This window comes from Sarcophilus harrisii, chromosome 1, assembly GCF_902635505.1.
Source record: "Sarcophilus harrisii chromosome 1, mSarHar1.11, whole genome shotgun sequence".
In the NCBI taxonomy this organism is placed as follows: Eukaryota; Metazoa; Chordata; class Mammalia; order Dasyuromorphia; family Dasyuridae; genus Sarcophilus; species Sarcophilus harrisii.
Window position 1 is genome coordinate 643,145,788 of NC_045426.1, and position 16,751 is coordinate 643,162,538.

General features: G+C 38.6%; 1 protein-coding gene across 7 annotated transcripts in view; it reads right to left on the bottom strand.

The window, feature by feature from the left end:
• MROH1 (maestro heat like repeat family member 1) overlaps positions 1–16,751 on the bottom strand; it is a 181,575-nt gene that overhangs the window by 103,451 nt on the left and 61,373 nt on the right. For all 7 annotated transcript variants that reach the window (XM_031947386.1, XM_031947384.1, XM_031947381.1 and 4 more), the window contains 6 exons: positions 15,796–15,927; positions 13,494–13,656; positions 6,188–6,286; positions 4,237–4,388; positions 2,846–2,986; positions 1,989–2,081 (listed from right to left, as the gene is read on the bottom strand). In XM_031947386.1, the coding sequence (XP_031803246.1) occupies positions 1,989–2,081; positions 2,846–2,986; positions 4,237–4,388; positions 6,188–6,286; positions 13,494–13,656; positions 15,796–15,927 (780 nt within the window). The remainder of the gene's footprint in view (positions 1–1,988; positions 2,082–2,845; positions 2,987–4,236; positions 4,389–6,187; positions 6,287–13,493; positions 13,657–15,795; positions 15,928–16,751) is intronic.

The window sequence follows — 16,751 nt, forward strand, 5'->3', positions numbered from 1 at the left end:
ATTATGCCTCAGTTACAGTCTCACACAAAATGTCCTTCAGTGCTGGAGGCCTTCTTGCCACGAAACATCCTGTGGCTTTCTCACTACAGAATATCCTTTTTCCAGAGCAGCCTCTTTTACCCTTTGATGGGTTCCTCACAAGGTCTCCAATTTGTGCAAGGCACTAGATCAGCCAGCCTCCTTTCCCTTCCTGTTCTGCTCTTAACTTTGCTGGCTACAAAACCATGCCTGATATACCAAATATTTTTTCAGTGTCTTTATTTCCCAATACCACTCATCTTACAGCATTCTCTAATTCATCTTCTTGCCTTTAAAATGTTAACTTTCTTAAGGGCAGGGACTACATTTCTTTTTAATTTTTATATCCCCAGAACTTAGCATAATGCCTGGTATATAATAATATATTTAACAAATGTTTGTTTCCTTCTTTTCAAAAATGGAAAAAACTTCAGAAGGAATCAAGTCCAACCTGCACCAGAAAAGAAATCCTCTCTAAAATATCCCCAACCAAGTGGCATCCAGCCTGTAATGGGAAAATTTCAGTGATGGGGATATACTGCCTTATAAGGTAGTTCATTTCATGTCTGGATACTTCTAATTGTTAAGAAGTTTTTTCCCTTACATGGAACAAAAAATCTGTCTCTCTGCAAGTTCTATTCATTTCTTCTAGTTTTATTCCCATTATCCTAAGGAACTTGAGGATAGGAAAAGTTCTCGGGAAGCCCCACTTCCCGATTCTTCTAAATTTCAGAGCAGGATAGCTACTTATCAGAGTCCTCTTGAGGTACAGAGTCCCCTGGAGCTCAGATTTCTAAATAAGACAACAATGGCATAAAGAAAGTAAGTGCCAGGAGGGTACAAAGTCACCACAGAAAACAAGTCTTGTGTACATGAGTTTATGTGAGACTGAACAACAAATGGAGTGAGAGATGGAAAAATAGCTAACCTATTATAGTTAAAAATAACTTTATAACCTAAAAATAGCTTCAAAACAATTTCAGTCAACCCTGTCAGTTGCTCTGGTTCATATAACAGTGAAGACAGGAGAATCTCAGAGAGAATCAGAATCTCCACTGGCCAAAGGAGAGGGACAGAAAAAGCTACCACTTCATTAGTTTTAGGGTATAGGTATAGTAATAATCAAGTAAATCTTGATCTTAGAATGTGACTATGTAAGACTGTTTTCTTTAGGTCTTGAGTCCATTCTTTAAAACAAGGACCCTGTTTTAGTCATGTTTATATCTTTTTCAGAGTTTTGGTGCAAAAAAAAAAAAAAAGTCCATTAAATATTTGAAAACTGAATAAATAGACTGCCTCATTGAGTATTCTCTGTCACTAGCAGAATCTAAGCAGAAGCTAGATAACCTTCTATCAGAGAGACTACAAAGTATATTTCTATATTGGGAGAAGAGAAGGATTATGTAGCCTCCAAAGTCACTCCAAGGTTACTCTGTAATGTAACATAATAAATATAATACAATGCAATAATGAGAACTATTATCTGTGATTACAACAGACACTAAAGACTTTATTCCAATAAACATCACTTCTCTGTGGCATCACTGAATAAAAGCAAACTCTCTTAACCAAAGACTCCAAATCAACTCCATTGCAATGAAACTATCTGCTTCCCAACTCACATTCAAAGTTGAAGGGGGAACGTTTAGGAGCCTGAGGAAATTCCAATTTTCCATAAGGCACACACATAGCTAAATGTATACTATGCTAAAATTTTCCATTTCCTGTAGTCCCTATATACCAAAGGCAGGCAAGAAGAGGTTCTTAGTCAGCAGCCCCTTTTCCCCCCACAAGTCTCTAGTTCAGTGTTCTAGAAGGTCAGCATCAAAACTAAAGGCTCCTCCTTTTCCATAGCCTGAGGCAATGCCTCGGGCCAGGCCTGGTCCCAATCGACTGTATATAGTAAATATCCTCTCCCTCTTCTTCCTTTACTTATCCCCTTTTCTGATTGTCTGACCAAACAGTCTTACCTGAGGGTGCAAAGCAGCCAGAAGCATATCAACCTGTACCTCCAACGTGCGGCTCCCCATGTTCACAGAAGCTTGAAGAATCTGCCCAAGACTCTGTTTATGAAGTGGAAAGGACTCAGCCAGGAGATTAGATACAATCCTTTGGTTGAGATGGGGGGGAAAACCTGTCCAAGGATCCATTCAATAAGAACACCCTTCTCCCCTGCCCAGTTCAGTGCCAAAGAAATGGTAGTAACCTGTGATAGAACCCCTCATTATATATCCCAAAATAACCTCAGAATTGCAGATCTGATCCACAGGGTCTTAGGGCTGCAAAGCTGCTACACAAGGTATATTTCAAAAAGTAAGGTTAGTTTCCAGGACAGAAAGCATCTAACAAGAATGGTACTAAGTAGTTCTAGACCTCACCTAGAAGTTATAAATCACTCCAATAGATCAGGAGAGTCTGATACAGTTCAGATTCCCAAATAGGGTAAGAACCTATAAAGGTTCTAGCAAGAGAACTAAAAGAAATCTGGCACACCTGTGACTAGGTAAGCAAGGCTATATTAAGTGAAAATGATAAATTTTCACTTTCTATTTTTAAAAGCCTTCAGGGGAGAAGTTTTAAGAACCACTAGCCTGACTATGAGAAATTTTTTCCTAGTATGTATAACTTAAGAGTTTCACAATAACCCCCCTCATCTTGAAGCAAAGGTGAATTCTTTCAAAGAGTTCTATGGCTGTGTGTCCTTAGTGCACATATACATACACATGCCCAGAATGCTAAGATCAAAAGGATGAGGATTTAGCTCTCTAAATATTCCACAATGAAGTGTTGGCCCTTACAGGCAAGAACCTGGAGCCTAGTGGCTTACCTTGGATACATAAAAGGTCTCAGCATGCTTCTTATAGAGGGCAATGATTCCTGGGATAAGCCTGGGCAGCTGTTCCTCTAGCTTCTCACTGGGCAGCAGGTGACTCATGGGTCCCAGTGCTTCAACCACAGCCAGCCGAAGCTGGGAAAAGACAAGTCAGTGCTCATCCAATCAATATCAACTAGCTAGACAATAGTAATTTAGCCTGAAATATTTATGTAAAGTAATACACAGGTCTTAAAGGAGTGAGTGCATGAGAAACCACAGAATCTGCTCTCGGGGAGCTTCAACTTACAATCTAAATGGGAAGATAAATGTGGACACATACAAAATAATAAAGCAGCACAGGGATCTGTCCCTGAGGGCTACTGAAACCAAGTAAAATCACATTCAGGTAAGAGATCCCTGCGAGTTAGGATAGTCCATAAAACCTTCAGCAAAGAAAAAGAAGTGGAGCTGGGCCTGACCTAGACATAGGCTGAGTTCTTTTTTTTAAGGTTGTAAGGTTTTAAGAGTGTAACAAGAATATGGGAAAGGAAAGTGAACACCTATAATGCAGAAAGAAAGGAAAGGAGGGAGGGAGGAAAGGAAGGAAGGAAGGAAAAAAAGAGAGAAATAAGGAAAGGAGGGTAGAGAGAAGAGAAAACTGTAGAGGGCCACAAACAGGGGGGAAAATCTGCATAAGGTATAAGACCCTTCAGCCCAGAGGGAGAGAACCTACTAACAAGTGTCTGGTTCAGCTCCCACCTCCCCTAAGGGCTCTCTGCCTTCCTGAGAAGTCAGGGGGTGGTGACAACCTGTGTGGAGACTGAAGCAGAGTGATACCAGGTGGCAAAGAATGTACAATAGCAAGTTGTTTATGTGGTCCACATAGGCAGTATATATTTGGCGCATACCCAGTGTTTTTGTTACATAAGGGGATGAGGGTATAAAAAGGGTAAAGTCCTTGGAATAAATGGACTCCATTTTTCCACCATTCTCAGGAGTCCCGCCTCATCACTTCTCCACTAGGAAGGTATATTTTAATCACTCTGGTGTGGAAGCTCTAGAAAGTAGGATATTTTAATCACCCCAGTGGGGGGGGTGGGGGTGGTTTAGAAAGCAGGACACAACAGAAAACCACAAGAAATTACTTGAAGAGGGCTATAATATAACCCTGATCAAAACTCTATGTCTTTTTGCCCCCAAAAGGATTTTACTTTAAATCTGTCATCTTAGTCAACAAAGATTTTTAGTGAAGACCTAAGATAAAGTGAATATTCTGTTAGAAGGTTTGGGTGAGGGGGGAAATACAAAGAAATTTAAAACACAATTTTTGCTCTCAAGATGCTTAAAAATAACAAGAGAATATGTAGGTACTATTTAGTAAGGAGGCAGCCCAGATTCTTTACCTTTGCTTCCCGGCTCTGTAGCCAGTGGTTGAAAAGCACATCAAAAGCACTGAAGATCTCAGTGGAAAACGTGTCCTTCCGGACAGTGGGGTCTGGAGCTTGATCCAGATTGGCTAGGTATTCCAGGATACTGTCACTGAAGTGCTGCAGTGCTGTGGTACAAATAATGCCAAATGAATATTTGCTTTCTGATGTTCAAATAGCATCAATATTGCTATCATCGCTTCAAAATCAATTTACAAAATGGCCAGCAAGTGAACAATGCCCACTTCTAAGGATCAGTTATGACTAGAAATGCTCCCTGTCTCTATGTACAGAAACCCTCAAAGACTAATTAATGTGCCACCTCCTCCATGAATTTTTTTTCTTTTGGTGAGGAAACAGGATTAAGTGACTTGCCCAGGATCACACAGTTAGTGTCAAGTGTTTGAGGCTGAATTTGACAATAGGTCCTCGGTGACATTTTTTTTTAATAGCTTTTTATTGACAAAACATATTCATGGATAATTTTTCAACATTGACCCTTGCAAAAACTTCTGTTCCAACTTTTCCCTTCTTTTCCTCCACTCCCTCCCCTAGATGGCAGGTGGTCCCATACATGTTAAATATTTTAAAGTATATGTTAAATACAATATATGTATACATATTTATAGTTATCTTGCTGCACAAAAAAAATCGGTTCTAGAAAGAAAACAAAATGCAAGCAAACAACAAAAAGAGTATAAATGCCATGTTGTGGTCCACACTCATTTCCCAGTGTTCTTTCATTGGGTGTAGCTGGTTCTGTTCATTACTGATCAATTGGAACTGATTTGGATTCTCTCATTGTTGAAGATAGCCACTTCCATCAGAATTGATCCTCATATAGTATTGTTGTTGAAGTGTAAAATGATCTCCTGGTTCTGCTCATTCTCTGTAATTCTTTTCAACTTCGAAGTGAGTCAGGCCAGTTCTGGTGGTCTTATGATGGAGAGAGTCATTTGTACCCAAGGAGAAGACTGTGGGGACCTGAGTGTGGCTCACAATCTAATACTTTCACTTTTTTAATTGTTGTTTGTTGCTTTTTGTTTTCTTTCTCTTTTTTTTCCCTTTTTGATTTGATTTTTCTTGTACAACATGGTAATTGTGGAAATATGTATAGAAGAATTGCACATGTTTAGCATATTGGATTACTTGCCACCTAGGGAAGGAAGAGGGTGGGAGGAAGGGGAAGAAAAAAAATTTGGAATACAAGGTTTTATAAGGAAGAAAACTGAAAATTATCTATGCATATGTTTTGAAAATAAAAAGCTTTAATAAAAAATGGGTCCTCCTAACTCCAGGGTTGGTGCTCTATCTAGTGTGCTACCTTACTACATTTTATCAGTCTAAGTTCCTTAAAGGGAGGGACTGTGACATCTTTCAACTTTGTATATACTGTAACTAGTGTAGCTCCTAATACAGGGCATTCACTTAAATGACTGTTCAACTGAATCACTGAACTAAGGAGATATGAAACAGGAAATGGGAGGTGGTGGCACAATAGGAATAAAATGCCTTTTCTAGGATGCCTGTGGTGGTGGAGAAGGGGAGGCAGATTTTACTCTCAGTGGGTTAGCTACTTGAAGCCAAGAAAAATGGAACCACCTGAGAGGCAGGGCTCACCATCAACTGCTCCATATACTTTCTAAACTTCAAGGGCCAAAGACCCTTGTGTTCAAGATGCCTGCTTGCCTTCCTTTGCCCCAAGGAAGGGTGCTTAAGGTCATGATGAGAGAGCTGGGCCCTAAACTCTGCTCTTTTCTCTACAATGCATCATTTCTCCCAAGAGGCTGGGCTTCTACTTACATGTGAACATGGGCTCTCCTGCAGGTCAGAAGCTTTTCAAAGAATAGCTGCTCTAAAATCCCTGCTCCAATTATAAATTAAGAGAGAACAAAGAAAGGAAAGACCACAGTAGGCCCATTCTTACCAAAACAAAACACAGACTTCATCTGATCTTGCCGGGCCAGGTTTAGCATCGGTAACATTGTTGTCAGAATGGAATTTAAGAAGGGCACCATTCCAAACACTATAGGAAAGAAAGACAAACTACACATCATTCTGTCATTCGACATTCATCCAGTCCTTTCTACTCATGAAACAGCATCCCATCCCAGAGACCAGAGGGAGATATTTGCCAGGAGAAGTTGTCAATTTCAACTAAATCTAATGCAAACTGTTCATAACACAAAAGACAGGTGAAAATTAAAGTCCATGGTGCCCAAAAACCTGTCCTAAAAATCCTACCTAGACTGTGAAGAAAAGAGTAAAAGACAGCATTCTGTCACAAGGTACTGTAAAAAAAAAGTTTGAAGTTCATGATAAAAATTAGCATCAAACACTCCCTCTAGTACCAAAGTACTCATCTCCCTATGCTTAGACCACTCTCTTGTGATTTTCCCCCTCCCACAAAGACGTTAATGATATCCATCTTTACTAAAATCATGTCTCTCACCTATAATAAAAGTGTTTGGAAAGGGGGGGGAAAGTACAAGGAGGCAGGTCCACACAATCCGATTTGCCTTAACTTGTAGATGGCCCCACAAGAGTTCTGGGTTCCTGGCATCTCCATTAAGGAGATGGAATCTCCATAGAATGCTACAGAGATCCTTCCTGCAGAAACAAAATGTCTAAGCAGAGAGCCTCACTTTACTCAATGCCAAAGTGGAACTACCTGGGCAAACAGTTTTTCTCAAAGGCTGTCTCCACCACAGGCTGGTAATTAAAAAGTGTCCCACTCTAAGGAGCCATCCCTTGGACTACCAAACTCCATTGCTGTAGGAATGGCAAGATATGATAAAGAGATCAGGGGCTCTTTAGCCTTATCAGGGGCTCTTTAGCCTTAGCAAACTTGGTAGAAACAGAATTGATTTTCCCAGAGCAGCTGGAGAAGTAGGAAGTAGTATGGCACTGTGAAAAATCCATGAATAGGAATTCAAGGCTTAGGTTCTAGACCAGACTGTGCCACTAGGAAGCTCTGTAACATCTCAGCAATCACCTAAGTGAGTAATGCAAGTATTATCAATCCCATTTCGTAAAGATCAGTCTCAGAATCTCTCCAAGGCTTTGTTTCTTCAGCTGTAAAATGAGAGTCTTGACCTCCTCCTCTCTACGAATGGGCTTCTTTTTGATAGATATGGCTCATCTCTGCCAACATAAACCACTCCACAGATACTAACAATCCTATTCCATTCTGTCTTCTCCAATAGATTGTTCTACTGGTCATGCCAATATTTATCAGCTTTAATCAGCTCCCTCAGGAAAATACAGAAAGATACATGGTCTCAGTATTACTGCTTGTCCAAGCTGAAAGAAGGAACATAATTGTACTGATGGCTACACTCTCTAACTATCCCTGGGCCCTCCCTGCACCAAAGCAGTGCTTGTGTTCCTCTCTAACTGATTCCCTATCTCCTTCCAGAAGCTGAGCCAAACCTTCTCTTCCTGCAAGCCTCCCATAACTCGCCTTCTTTGTGTCTCAACTAAAGGCCCCCATATCTTTATTTAATATTTTATTTTCCCCCAATTACAACCCCAATTTTTTAACATGTTTTTTTTAAATGTTAAGTTCCAAACTTTCTCTATCCTTCTCCTCACTGAGAAGGCAAGCAATTTGATATAGTTTATACATATGCATTCACGCAAAACATTTTCACATCACTCATGTTGTAAAAGAAAACAATCCTCTGCCCCCACAAAACCTCAAGAAAAAAAAAATCTACACTCAGACTCCATCAATTCTTCCTCTGAAGAGAAATTTTTATCAAAAGTCCTTCAGAACTGTCTTAGATCACTGCTTTGCTGAGAAGAACAAGTCATTCACAGCTAATCATCTTACAACATTGCTGTTACTGTTTATAATGTTCTCCTGGTTCTGTTTACTTCACTTTGCATCGGTTCATGTAAGTCTTTCCAGCTTTTTCTGCAAGCATCATGTTCATCATTGTTTATAATAGTCTAATAATATTCAATTACAATCATATACTATAATAATCAGCTATTCCCCAACTGATGGGCATACCTTCAATTCCAATTCTTTGCCACCACTAAAGAACCTGCTATAAATATTTTTGAACATAAAAGTTCTTTTCCTTAAAATCGCTTTAGGATATAGACCTAGTAGCAGTATTGCTGGGTCAAAGGGTATACACAGTTTTATAGTTCCAAATTGACCGCCAGAATTGTTGGATCAGTTCACAACTGCACCAAACATGCATTAATGTCTTAATTTCCCTACATTCCATCCAATATTGTTCTATTAATCAATCTGATAGGTGAAGGGTGGTACCTCGGAAGTGTTTTAATTTACATTTCTCTAATCAATACTGATTTAAAGCAAATTTTCATATATCTACAGATAGCTTTACTTTGAAAACTGCTTGTTCATGTATTTGGATCATTTATCAATTGCGAAATAGCTCTGATTTTTACAAATGTGACTTAGTTTTCTATATATTTGAGAAATCAGGTCCATATAAGAGATATTTGCTATAAAATTTTTTTTCATAGTTATGATTACTGTGCGAAACCACATCCTGTTTTCTCTGTTTATCCTATTCTCTTTCACCCTGTTCATCCTAAAAAGTGTTTTGCTTTTGACTACTGCCTCCCCTAACCTGCCTTCCTTCTATCACCCCCCCCACACACACACACACACCCTTCTCTTATTTCCTTCTCTTAATACTTTCTTGTAGGGTAAGATAGATTTCCATACCATGTATACCCTCTTTGAGCCAACTGTGATGAGAAGGGCTTCCACCCCCCACTATCTTCCCTTCTAGTGTAAATGCCCTTTTATGCCTCTTTTATTTGAGACAATTTGCCCCATTCTTCCTCCCTTTCAACTAATTTCTCTCACCCCTTTATTTAATCTTTTTAGATATCATCCATATATATATATATATATATATATATATATATATATATATATATATATATATATAGTTAACCTTATTGAGTTCTTTATGATTTATTTTTTTACACTTCTCTTGAGTCTTGTATTTGAAAGTCAAAGTTTCTATTCAACTCTGGCCTTTTCATCAGGAATTCTTGAAAATCCTGTAACACTGAATGTCTGTTTTTTTTCCCCCCTGAAAAATCATGTTCAGTTTTTCTGGGTAGGTGATTCTTGCTTGTAATTCTAGGTTTTCTGTTCTTTGAAATATATTCCAACCCCTCAGTTCCTTTAATGAAGAAACTCCTAGATCTTGTCTTATTGTGACTGTGGCTCCATGATATTTTAATTGTTCCTTTCTGGCTATTTGCATTATTTTATCCTTGATCTGGGAGCTCTGGATTTGGCTATAACTTTAATTTTGAGAACTCTTTCGGGAGGTGAGTGTTACATTCTTTCAATTTCTATTTTACCCTCTGATTCTAGGACATCAGGGCAGTTTCCTTAAAAATTTCTTAAAATAAAATATCTATGCTCATTTTTTTGATCATGGTTTTCAAGTAGTCCAGTAATTTTAAAATTATCTCTTCTGGATCTATTTTCCAGGTCAGTTGCTTTTCCAATGAGATAATTCACATTTTATTTTGTTTTTTTCATTCTTTTGATTTTGTTTTATTGTTTCTTGAAGTCTCATACCACTGATTCTTAATTTTTAAGGAATTATTTTCTTCTGTGATTTTTTTGTATCTCCTTTTCCATTTGGTCGATTCTACTTTTCAAGGCATTCTTCTCACTGGTTTTTTGTAACTCTTCTACTCTTTGGCCTATTCTGTTTTTTAAAATGTTATTTTCTTATGTATTTTTTTGTGCCTTTTTTTATCAAGCCACTGATTTTTTTCCCATGATTTTTTTTCATCACTGTAATTTATTTTTCCAATTTTCCCTCTATCTCTCTTATTTGATTTTTAAAATCCTTTTGAACCCTTCCAGAAATTCTTGTTGGGCTTGAGACTAATTCACATTTTTCTTTGAGGCTTTGGATGTGACACTTTTGGCTTTATTGTCTTCTTTGTAGTTTATATTGATCTTTTCTATTAGCACAATACTTTTCTATGCTCAGGATATTTTTCGGTGGTTTACTCAATTTTTTTCCAGGCCATTTCTTGGCTTTTTTTTTTATATTAAAGTTGGGGTCTGATCGGGGTTTGAAGGGGCACTGTCCCAAACTTCACAGCTGTTTTCAGAACTAACTGAGAGTTTATAAGATTTCAGTTCTTCCAAGGTGATATGATTTCAGGAGAGATGTGTCACTGTTCTCCAGGCCTGTGCTCTAATCTGTGAACAATCACAAGCACTTTTTTTTTTCAGCCCTGACACTATGCCTGACCAGGGTCCCAGCTCCCCTAGAGCAGCAAGCTCTGGTGTGCTGCTGGCCCAAGACTGTGACCCAGATCTGAGTATACAGGCAGTCTTCCACCCAGCACCAGAAAAGGGATGCCTGTAACTTCCTTCTGACCAGTTGTCTAAACCCTTTACAATCTGAACCGAGAGCTCCAGAAGCAGCTGTTGCTGTCACTGCTTCAGTTACCCCCAGGGCCTGAAGCTGGTTTGCACTGAGGCCTGTGCTGGCACAATCTAAGCTGGACTATGCTCCACTTTCATTCCAGTGTGCTTGACCTTTCTTACCAAAAGTTGTCTTAGACTATGAATTCAAGGATAGTGGTTTGTTTTCTTTTCTTTTTCCCAAGAGACTCTTAGCTGCACAGGAAACAAGAGTTGTAGGCTAAATACTACTTACAGGAACATGGTACAAAATCTTCTTTGTCAAGTCACATATGGAAGTTTACAACAAATTGACAAATTGCCCTCCTTACAAGAAATCCAATAGCCAAGGACAAGGCAAGAGGACATGAAGACCACCTGGACTTGACTGTGATGATCTTCAGTGTTCTTCAGGTTTTGCTTAACCTTGGGTTTGTTTCTTAATCACTGGGAAGGTTGTGGGCTTTGTACTAGAATCATACTGGTTATGACTCTTGGCGCTCTTCTTCCCACAAGCCTAAATATGACAGCTTTTATGAAATCCTCCTCTAGAACAATTCAAAGCCTTACTTCTTAGAACTGGACCCTGAGTTTCTTTAAAACATAATTTAAAAGGTATTATTTCTCCAGGAAGAAATAATGCTACCATAAACAAAGCACTTTATACTTTTATATATCCAATTTCATTTAATCATCATTACAACACAAGTAAGCAAGTAGAACAGACACTATGTAGCTAGTAGGAAACTGAAGTCCAGAGCAATTAAGGACTTGTCAAAATTCACACTTTGAGTGGGTAAGAACACTGTGACTAGTCCTGCCAGCTGTAGGTTCTTTAATAATTATAGTAATAACTGACATTTTAAGTTTTTCAAAACACTTTGCATATTTTATCTCATTTGAGCCTTACAACAACCCTCAGAAGTAGGTTCTTAAGGTCTTCTTACTGTCATTTTGTAGGTAAGAATAAGGCTCCCTGAAGAGAAATGACTTTGCCATGGTGACCCAACTAGTGAGTGTTAGGTAAGGAGTGTTACCCTTGGTCTTCATGACTATATGTCTAGCACTCTAAGCCATCACAGTATGGGGCTGTAATGTTCTTGTTGGTTTTCTGGAGGTCTCTGGACCAGCCTTCATTTCAGTTCAGTAATCATAGCCAGATATTAAAATCCAACACTTTTATTATCTCCTTCACAATCTAGTTTCCTTGCCTGGGGCTGGGCAGCTTTCTGGAGAGCCTTTCAGACCAGCCTTGGTCTCAGTGAGGGGAGTGCAGGAGGCCAGCCACACGGTGGTGTGAGATGAAGATGAATGAGTCTGGCTCTGAGTCTGAGGGCTTGTGCTTCAGCCTCCAGCCACCACAAAGGTGCATGATGGAATGAATCTGGCTGAGTCTGTCCCAGCTTTATATGCCCTATTCTAATTACATTATCGTAGGTATGAATCTTGTGGAACTATATTAAGTATTGTGGTGTTCTCTTCTTTTGTATAATATGATGGTTCTCTGTGGGAGCAGGTTTTTCGGGGGGCTTCTGGAGACAGCCTTTAGTTTCAGTTCAGTTCAACAATCACCTCAAATACAGCCAGGGATTAAAGTACAGTCTTTTATTGTCTCTTCCAAAATAGTCCAGTTAGCTTTCTTTGGTTCTGAGAGCTCTTGTTGCTAGTCTTTTGCCTCTGCCAGCTTCTGCCTCTAGCTCAGCTCCGACTCCTGGCTTCTCAATCCCCTCCACTGACTGACTTCTGCCTTTCAATCTCTTCAACTGAATCTTCACTGACTTGTAATTCTCAATATCTTCAACTGACTCTTGCTGAGACTGAGAGCTTCTTATATATGATCTCTTAAAGATGTGAACCCAAAGGTTGATTCCTCCTCTGAAAGAGTGGGATTGTGGGAGGTGTAAACTTGTTTATCTCCTGACTTGTGAACACCAATGTGTGAGCCAATGTGTAAACTCTCTTAAAGGTGTGAGCTCTAATGTGTGAACCAATTACCTAAGCATTGTTTCTATCAACTCTAGTGAGTTAACACCTTGTTTCAAGTTCTGGCTCATAACAAAGTACTAAGTACATGAACTGAACTAGAGAACTATTAATCACCATGCTAAACTAGACAGCATTGTATTATTAATTCCACTTAGCACTTTGTAAAAATCCTTGTTTTAAATACAGAGTTCTGGCCCATAACATCTCCCACTTTCTTTTGTTTTAGAACATAGGTGGTCACTCCCTCCCTGAGTTCTCAGGGAGGTGAGAATCCCAAAAAGGAGGTGATCACGCCTTCCCTGACATCTCAGGAAGGGAGATGAAAATACCAAAGGAAATGGGGAATCAAACCAGATTAGTGGGTTTCTTAAAGTCTCACTTGAAACAGGTATACATAAATCCATCAACATGGGACAGCTATCACGGTGGTGTGAGATGAAGTGAATGAATCTGGCTGAGTCCAAAGGCTTGTGCTTCAGCCTCCAGCCACCACAAAGGTGGATGATGGAACGAATCTGTGTCTCAGTCCCACTCTGGCTGAGTCTATCCCAGCTTATATGCTCTATTTTAATTACATTATCATAGGTGTGACTCTTGTAGAACTATATTAAGTACTAAGTACATGGACTGAACTAGAGAACTATTGATCACCATTCTAAACTAGATAACCATTGTCTTTGTCAATTCCACTGAGTTACTACGTAAGAATCTTTGTTTTAAGTAGAGTTCAGGCCCAAAACATGGGGCTGCCTAACTTAGGATCAAAATGGTCAGAAGAGGAAGCAAGAGGAAGGAGAACATAAACGGAACCTACCATTGGTGATGGAGAGGTTTGCAAACGTCTGCATGACAAAATAATGAGGCAGGATCCCTGGCTGAAATTTGGTCAAAACCTCCTCCATCACTTTGTTGATAAATCGTTTCCCCACAGCAACAAGAACGCTGCTTGCAGCCTGCTGCCAATCCAGGATAAGTTCCTAGGTCACAGTGAATGGATATGAGACACACCAAGCATTCCAACAGTAACATTCAGGAAAGGCAAATCAGATCTAAAACATCATTAAAAACCATCATGAGGTAAAAAGAGAAGCAGTTTTTAAACCAATAGGGAGCCCTCTGTGCTTGAGATATTGGTATCAATTAAGGTGGGTGACAGAAATGCTATTTAAATTTCTGTGCTCCCCACAATAACCAACAGGTGACCTAAATGTCATGTTAAGGTCTACTCTATAATACACTGTTAATGAAACTATTAAATAGCACAATAATTCCAGAAAGCAATTTAGAATTATACGAAGAAAAAAAGCAACAAAAAAGTCACTTTTGATTCAGAGATATGTGCCCGAGGAGAACAAAGACAAGAAGAAAAGTTCTGTGTGCACAGAAGTACTTCTATGGGATAGCTAAGAACTGAAAACAAAGATAACCGTCTATCACATGAGGAATGACTAAACTGTTGTATATTAACATATGTTACGTAAAAATTATATGTAAAAATGATAACTACGAAGAATTCAGAGGCTCATGGAAATGTGCCATTTTCAAGTCCTTCAAGCAGAGACTGAATATCAACTTGTCAGGTATGTTAAAATAGGAATTCTTTGCATACATAAGTCAAGCTAGATGGGCACTGAGGTTGCTTCAAACTCTCATGTTGTGTGATTTTATGAAAATTTGCCTCAGAACAAAGAACTCTGACAAAAAGACAAAGAAAGAACAAATTTTTTCTGCTTTTTTTTTTAAGGCAGCTAAGTGGCACAGTAGATACAACACCAGCACTGAAGTCGGGAGGACCTGAGTTCAAATCTGACCTAGACACTTAACACTTCCTGGCTGTGTGACCCTGGGCAAGTCACTTAACTCAAACTGCCTCAGCAAAAATAAATAAATAAATACAAATAAAATAAAATACTTGTTATAAAGGATGATTTGCCGGGGGAAAAATGGTTGAGGAATGTATCTAGAAATGAAGGTGATATAAAAACAAAAGATATCAATAAAATTAAAAAGAAAAAACTAGAGTCTCTCAAAAGCCTAGAGAAAGCAAACAGCCAACATTAAACACAGCTGCACAGATTCATGGTATGCACATGCAACTATGAGCTAAAAGTTTCTAGAAGAAACAAAAACAAACAAAAAATCATTATGTGACCAAATGATGGTCTGTGTGCCAGAACCCAAGGCCATTTCAAAATTGGCTGCAGTCATCACTCTTGTTCCAGATCAAACTAATTCAATGGAATCACATCATGTCAGAGTTAGAACAAGATCAAGTGCACATGTAATCCATTGCCCTCATTTTCTAACAGAGAAACTGTGCCCAGGCAGGATAAATAACTTCATGTGAGGACACAAGATAAGTCAGTGACAGACAAGATTAGAAATCTTGTAGGTTCTATAATTAGATTTTGTAACTAGTTAGAGAACTCTTTCCACAATACCATGCTCTATTCCTACCTTTGCTTTCCATAAAGATTAACTTAGAAGTTTAAAAGTAAATAACAAGATTCTTGAAGTGCTCCATAGCACTGCATGCCTGAATTCACAATCCCTTCTCAGAGATCCAGAAACCCTATAGAGAATAGGATCTGATTAAGAAAGTATAGTCTTCCAAGGATGAATGAGTCCCATTATACCTCCTATGGAATAATAAATACTATGCTCTGGCTTTAGTTTCCTTACTTGAAAAACTCAATTCATTCTGTACCCAAATCTATAACTTAGGAACTTTAAGAGGATTAATATAAATTTCAGGGTCCTCTAGAACAGTCAAGTCAAACTCAAGTGACTTATTAGTTTACAGAAGTATAAATTAAAGTTATTTATGTTATGATGTATTTTTATTTATTTTGTTCAACATTTCCCAATTACATTTTAATCTTATCCTTCAGCGCTGGAAAGCATGTGGGCCTGAATGCAGCACAGGACCCCTAATCTGATAATTCTGATCTAAAGAGAGCCCTTAAACTATAGCAGACAGCTGAGAAATACATTTTAATTATTTCACTGCTTTTACTAATATAGAATCTATGGCTAAAGACAGAATTTACCAGCAAAATAAAGTAGTTCACTTATCAAGGCAGAATATAAAAACTGCTTATGCCTTCAGCTCTTACCTTAGTTTTGGTCATTTCATTTGAGGCCAAAATGATAACTATCTTGGCTGTGCACCGATCCAGTTCATCTATGTTATTCTTCACAATCGTTTCCATGGCCTTCAGGATGATGACTCGGTATGGGTATGCTAGCTAAAAGCAAAGAACAATCCCCATGTCAAGTTGGGCGGTCCACTACTCAATTTAATGCTCAGGAAGGGAACTGAATTACTCCTATACATTCCTGATACACAGCAAACACTTTCTCACTCATGAAAAGTGAATTAGGCTGACCTTACCTACGTGGCCATTGCTTCTACTGCCTGCTACTGAAGGCTGCACAGCTGAATCTATGCAGTCTTTTCTCTACTAGGCCACAGAAACCTCTTCACTTTTTTTTTCTTTTCTTTTCTTTTTTTTTTTTTTATTATACTAACTTTTTATTGACAGAATCCATGCCAGGGTAATTTTTTTACATTATCCTTTGCACTCACTTCTGTTCCGATTTTTCCCTCCACCCTCCACTCTCCACTCCCTCCCCTAGATGGCAAGCAGTCCTATATATGTTGAATATGTCCTAGTATATCCTAGATACAATGTATGTGTGCAGATCTAAACAGTTTTCTTGTTGCACAGGGAGAATTGGATTCAGAAGGTAGAAATAACCCGGGAAGAAAAACAAAAATGCAAACAGTTTACATTCATTTCCCAGTGTTTTTTCTTTGGGTGTAGCTGCTTCTGTCCATCATTGATCAATTGAAACTGAATTAGGTCTCTTTGTCAAAGAAATCCACTTCCATCAAATTACATCTTCATACCGTATCGTTGTTGACGTACATAATGATCTCTTGGTTCTGCTCATTTCACTTAGCATCAGTTCATGTAATTCTCTCCAAGCTTCTCTGTATTCATCTTGCTGGTCATTTCTTACAGAACAACAATATTCCATAACATTCATATACCACAATTTACCCAAC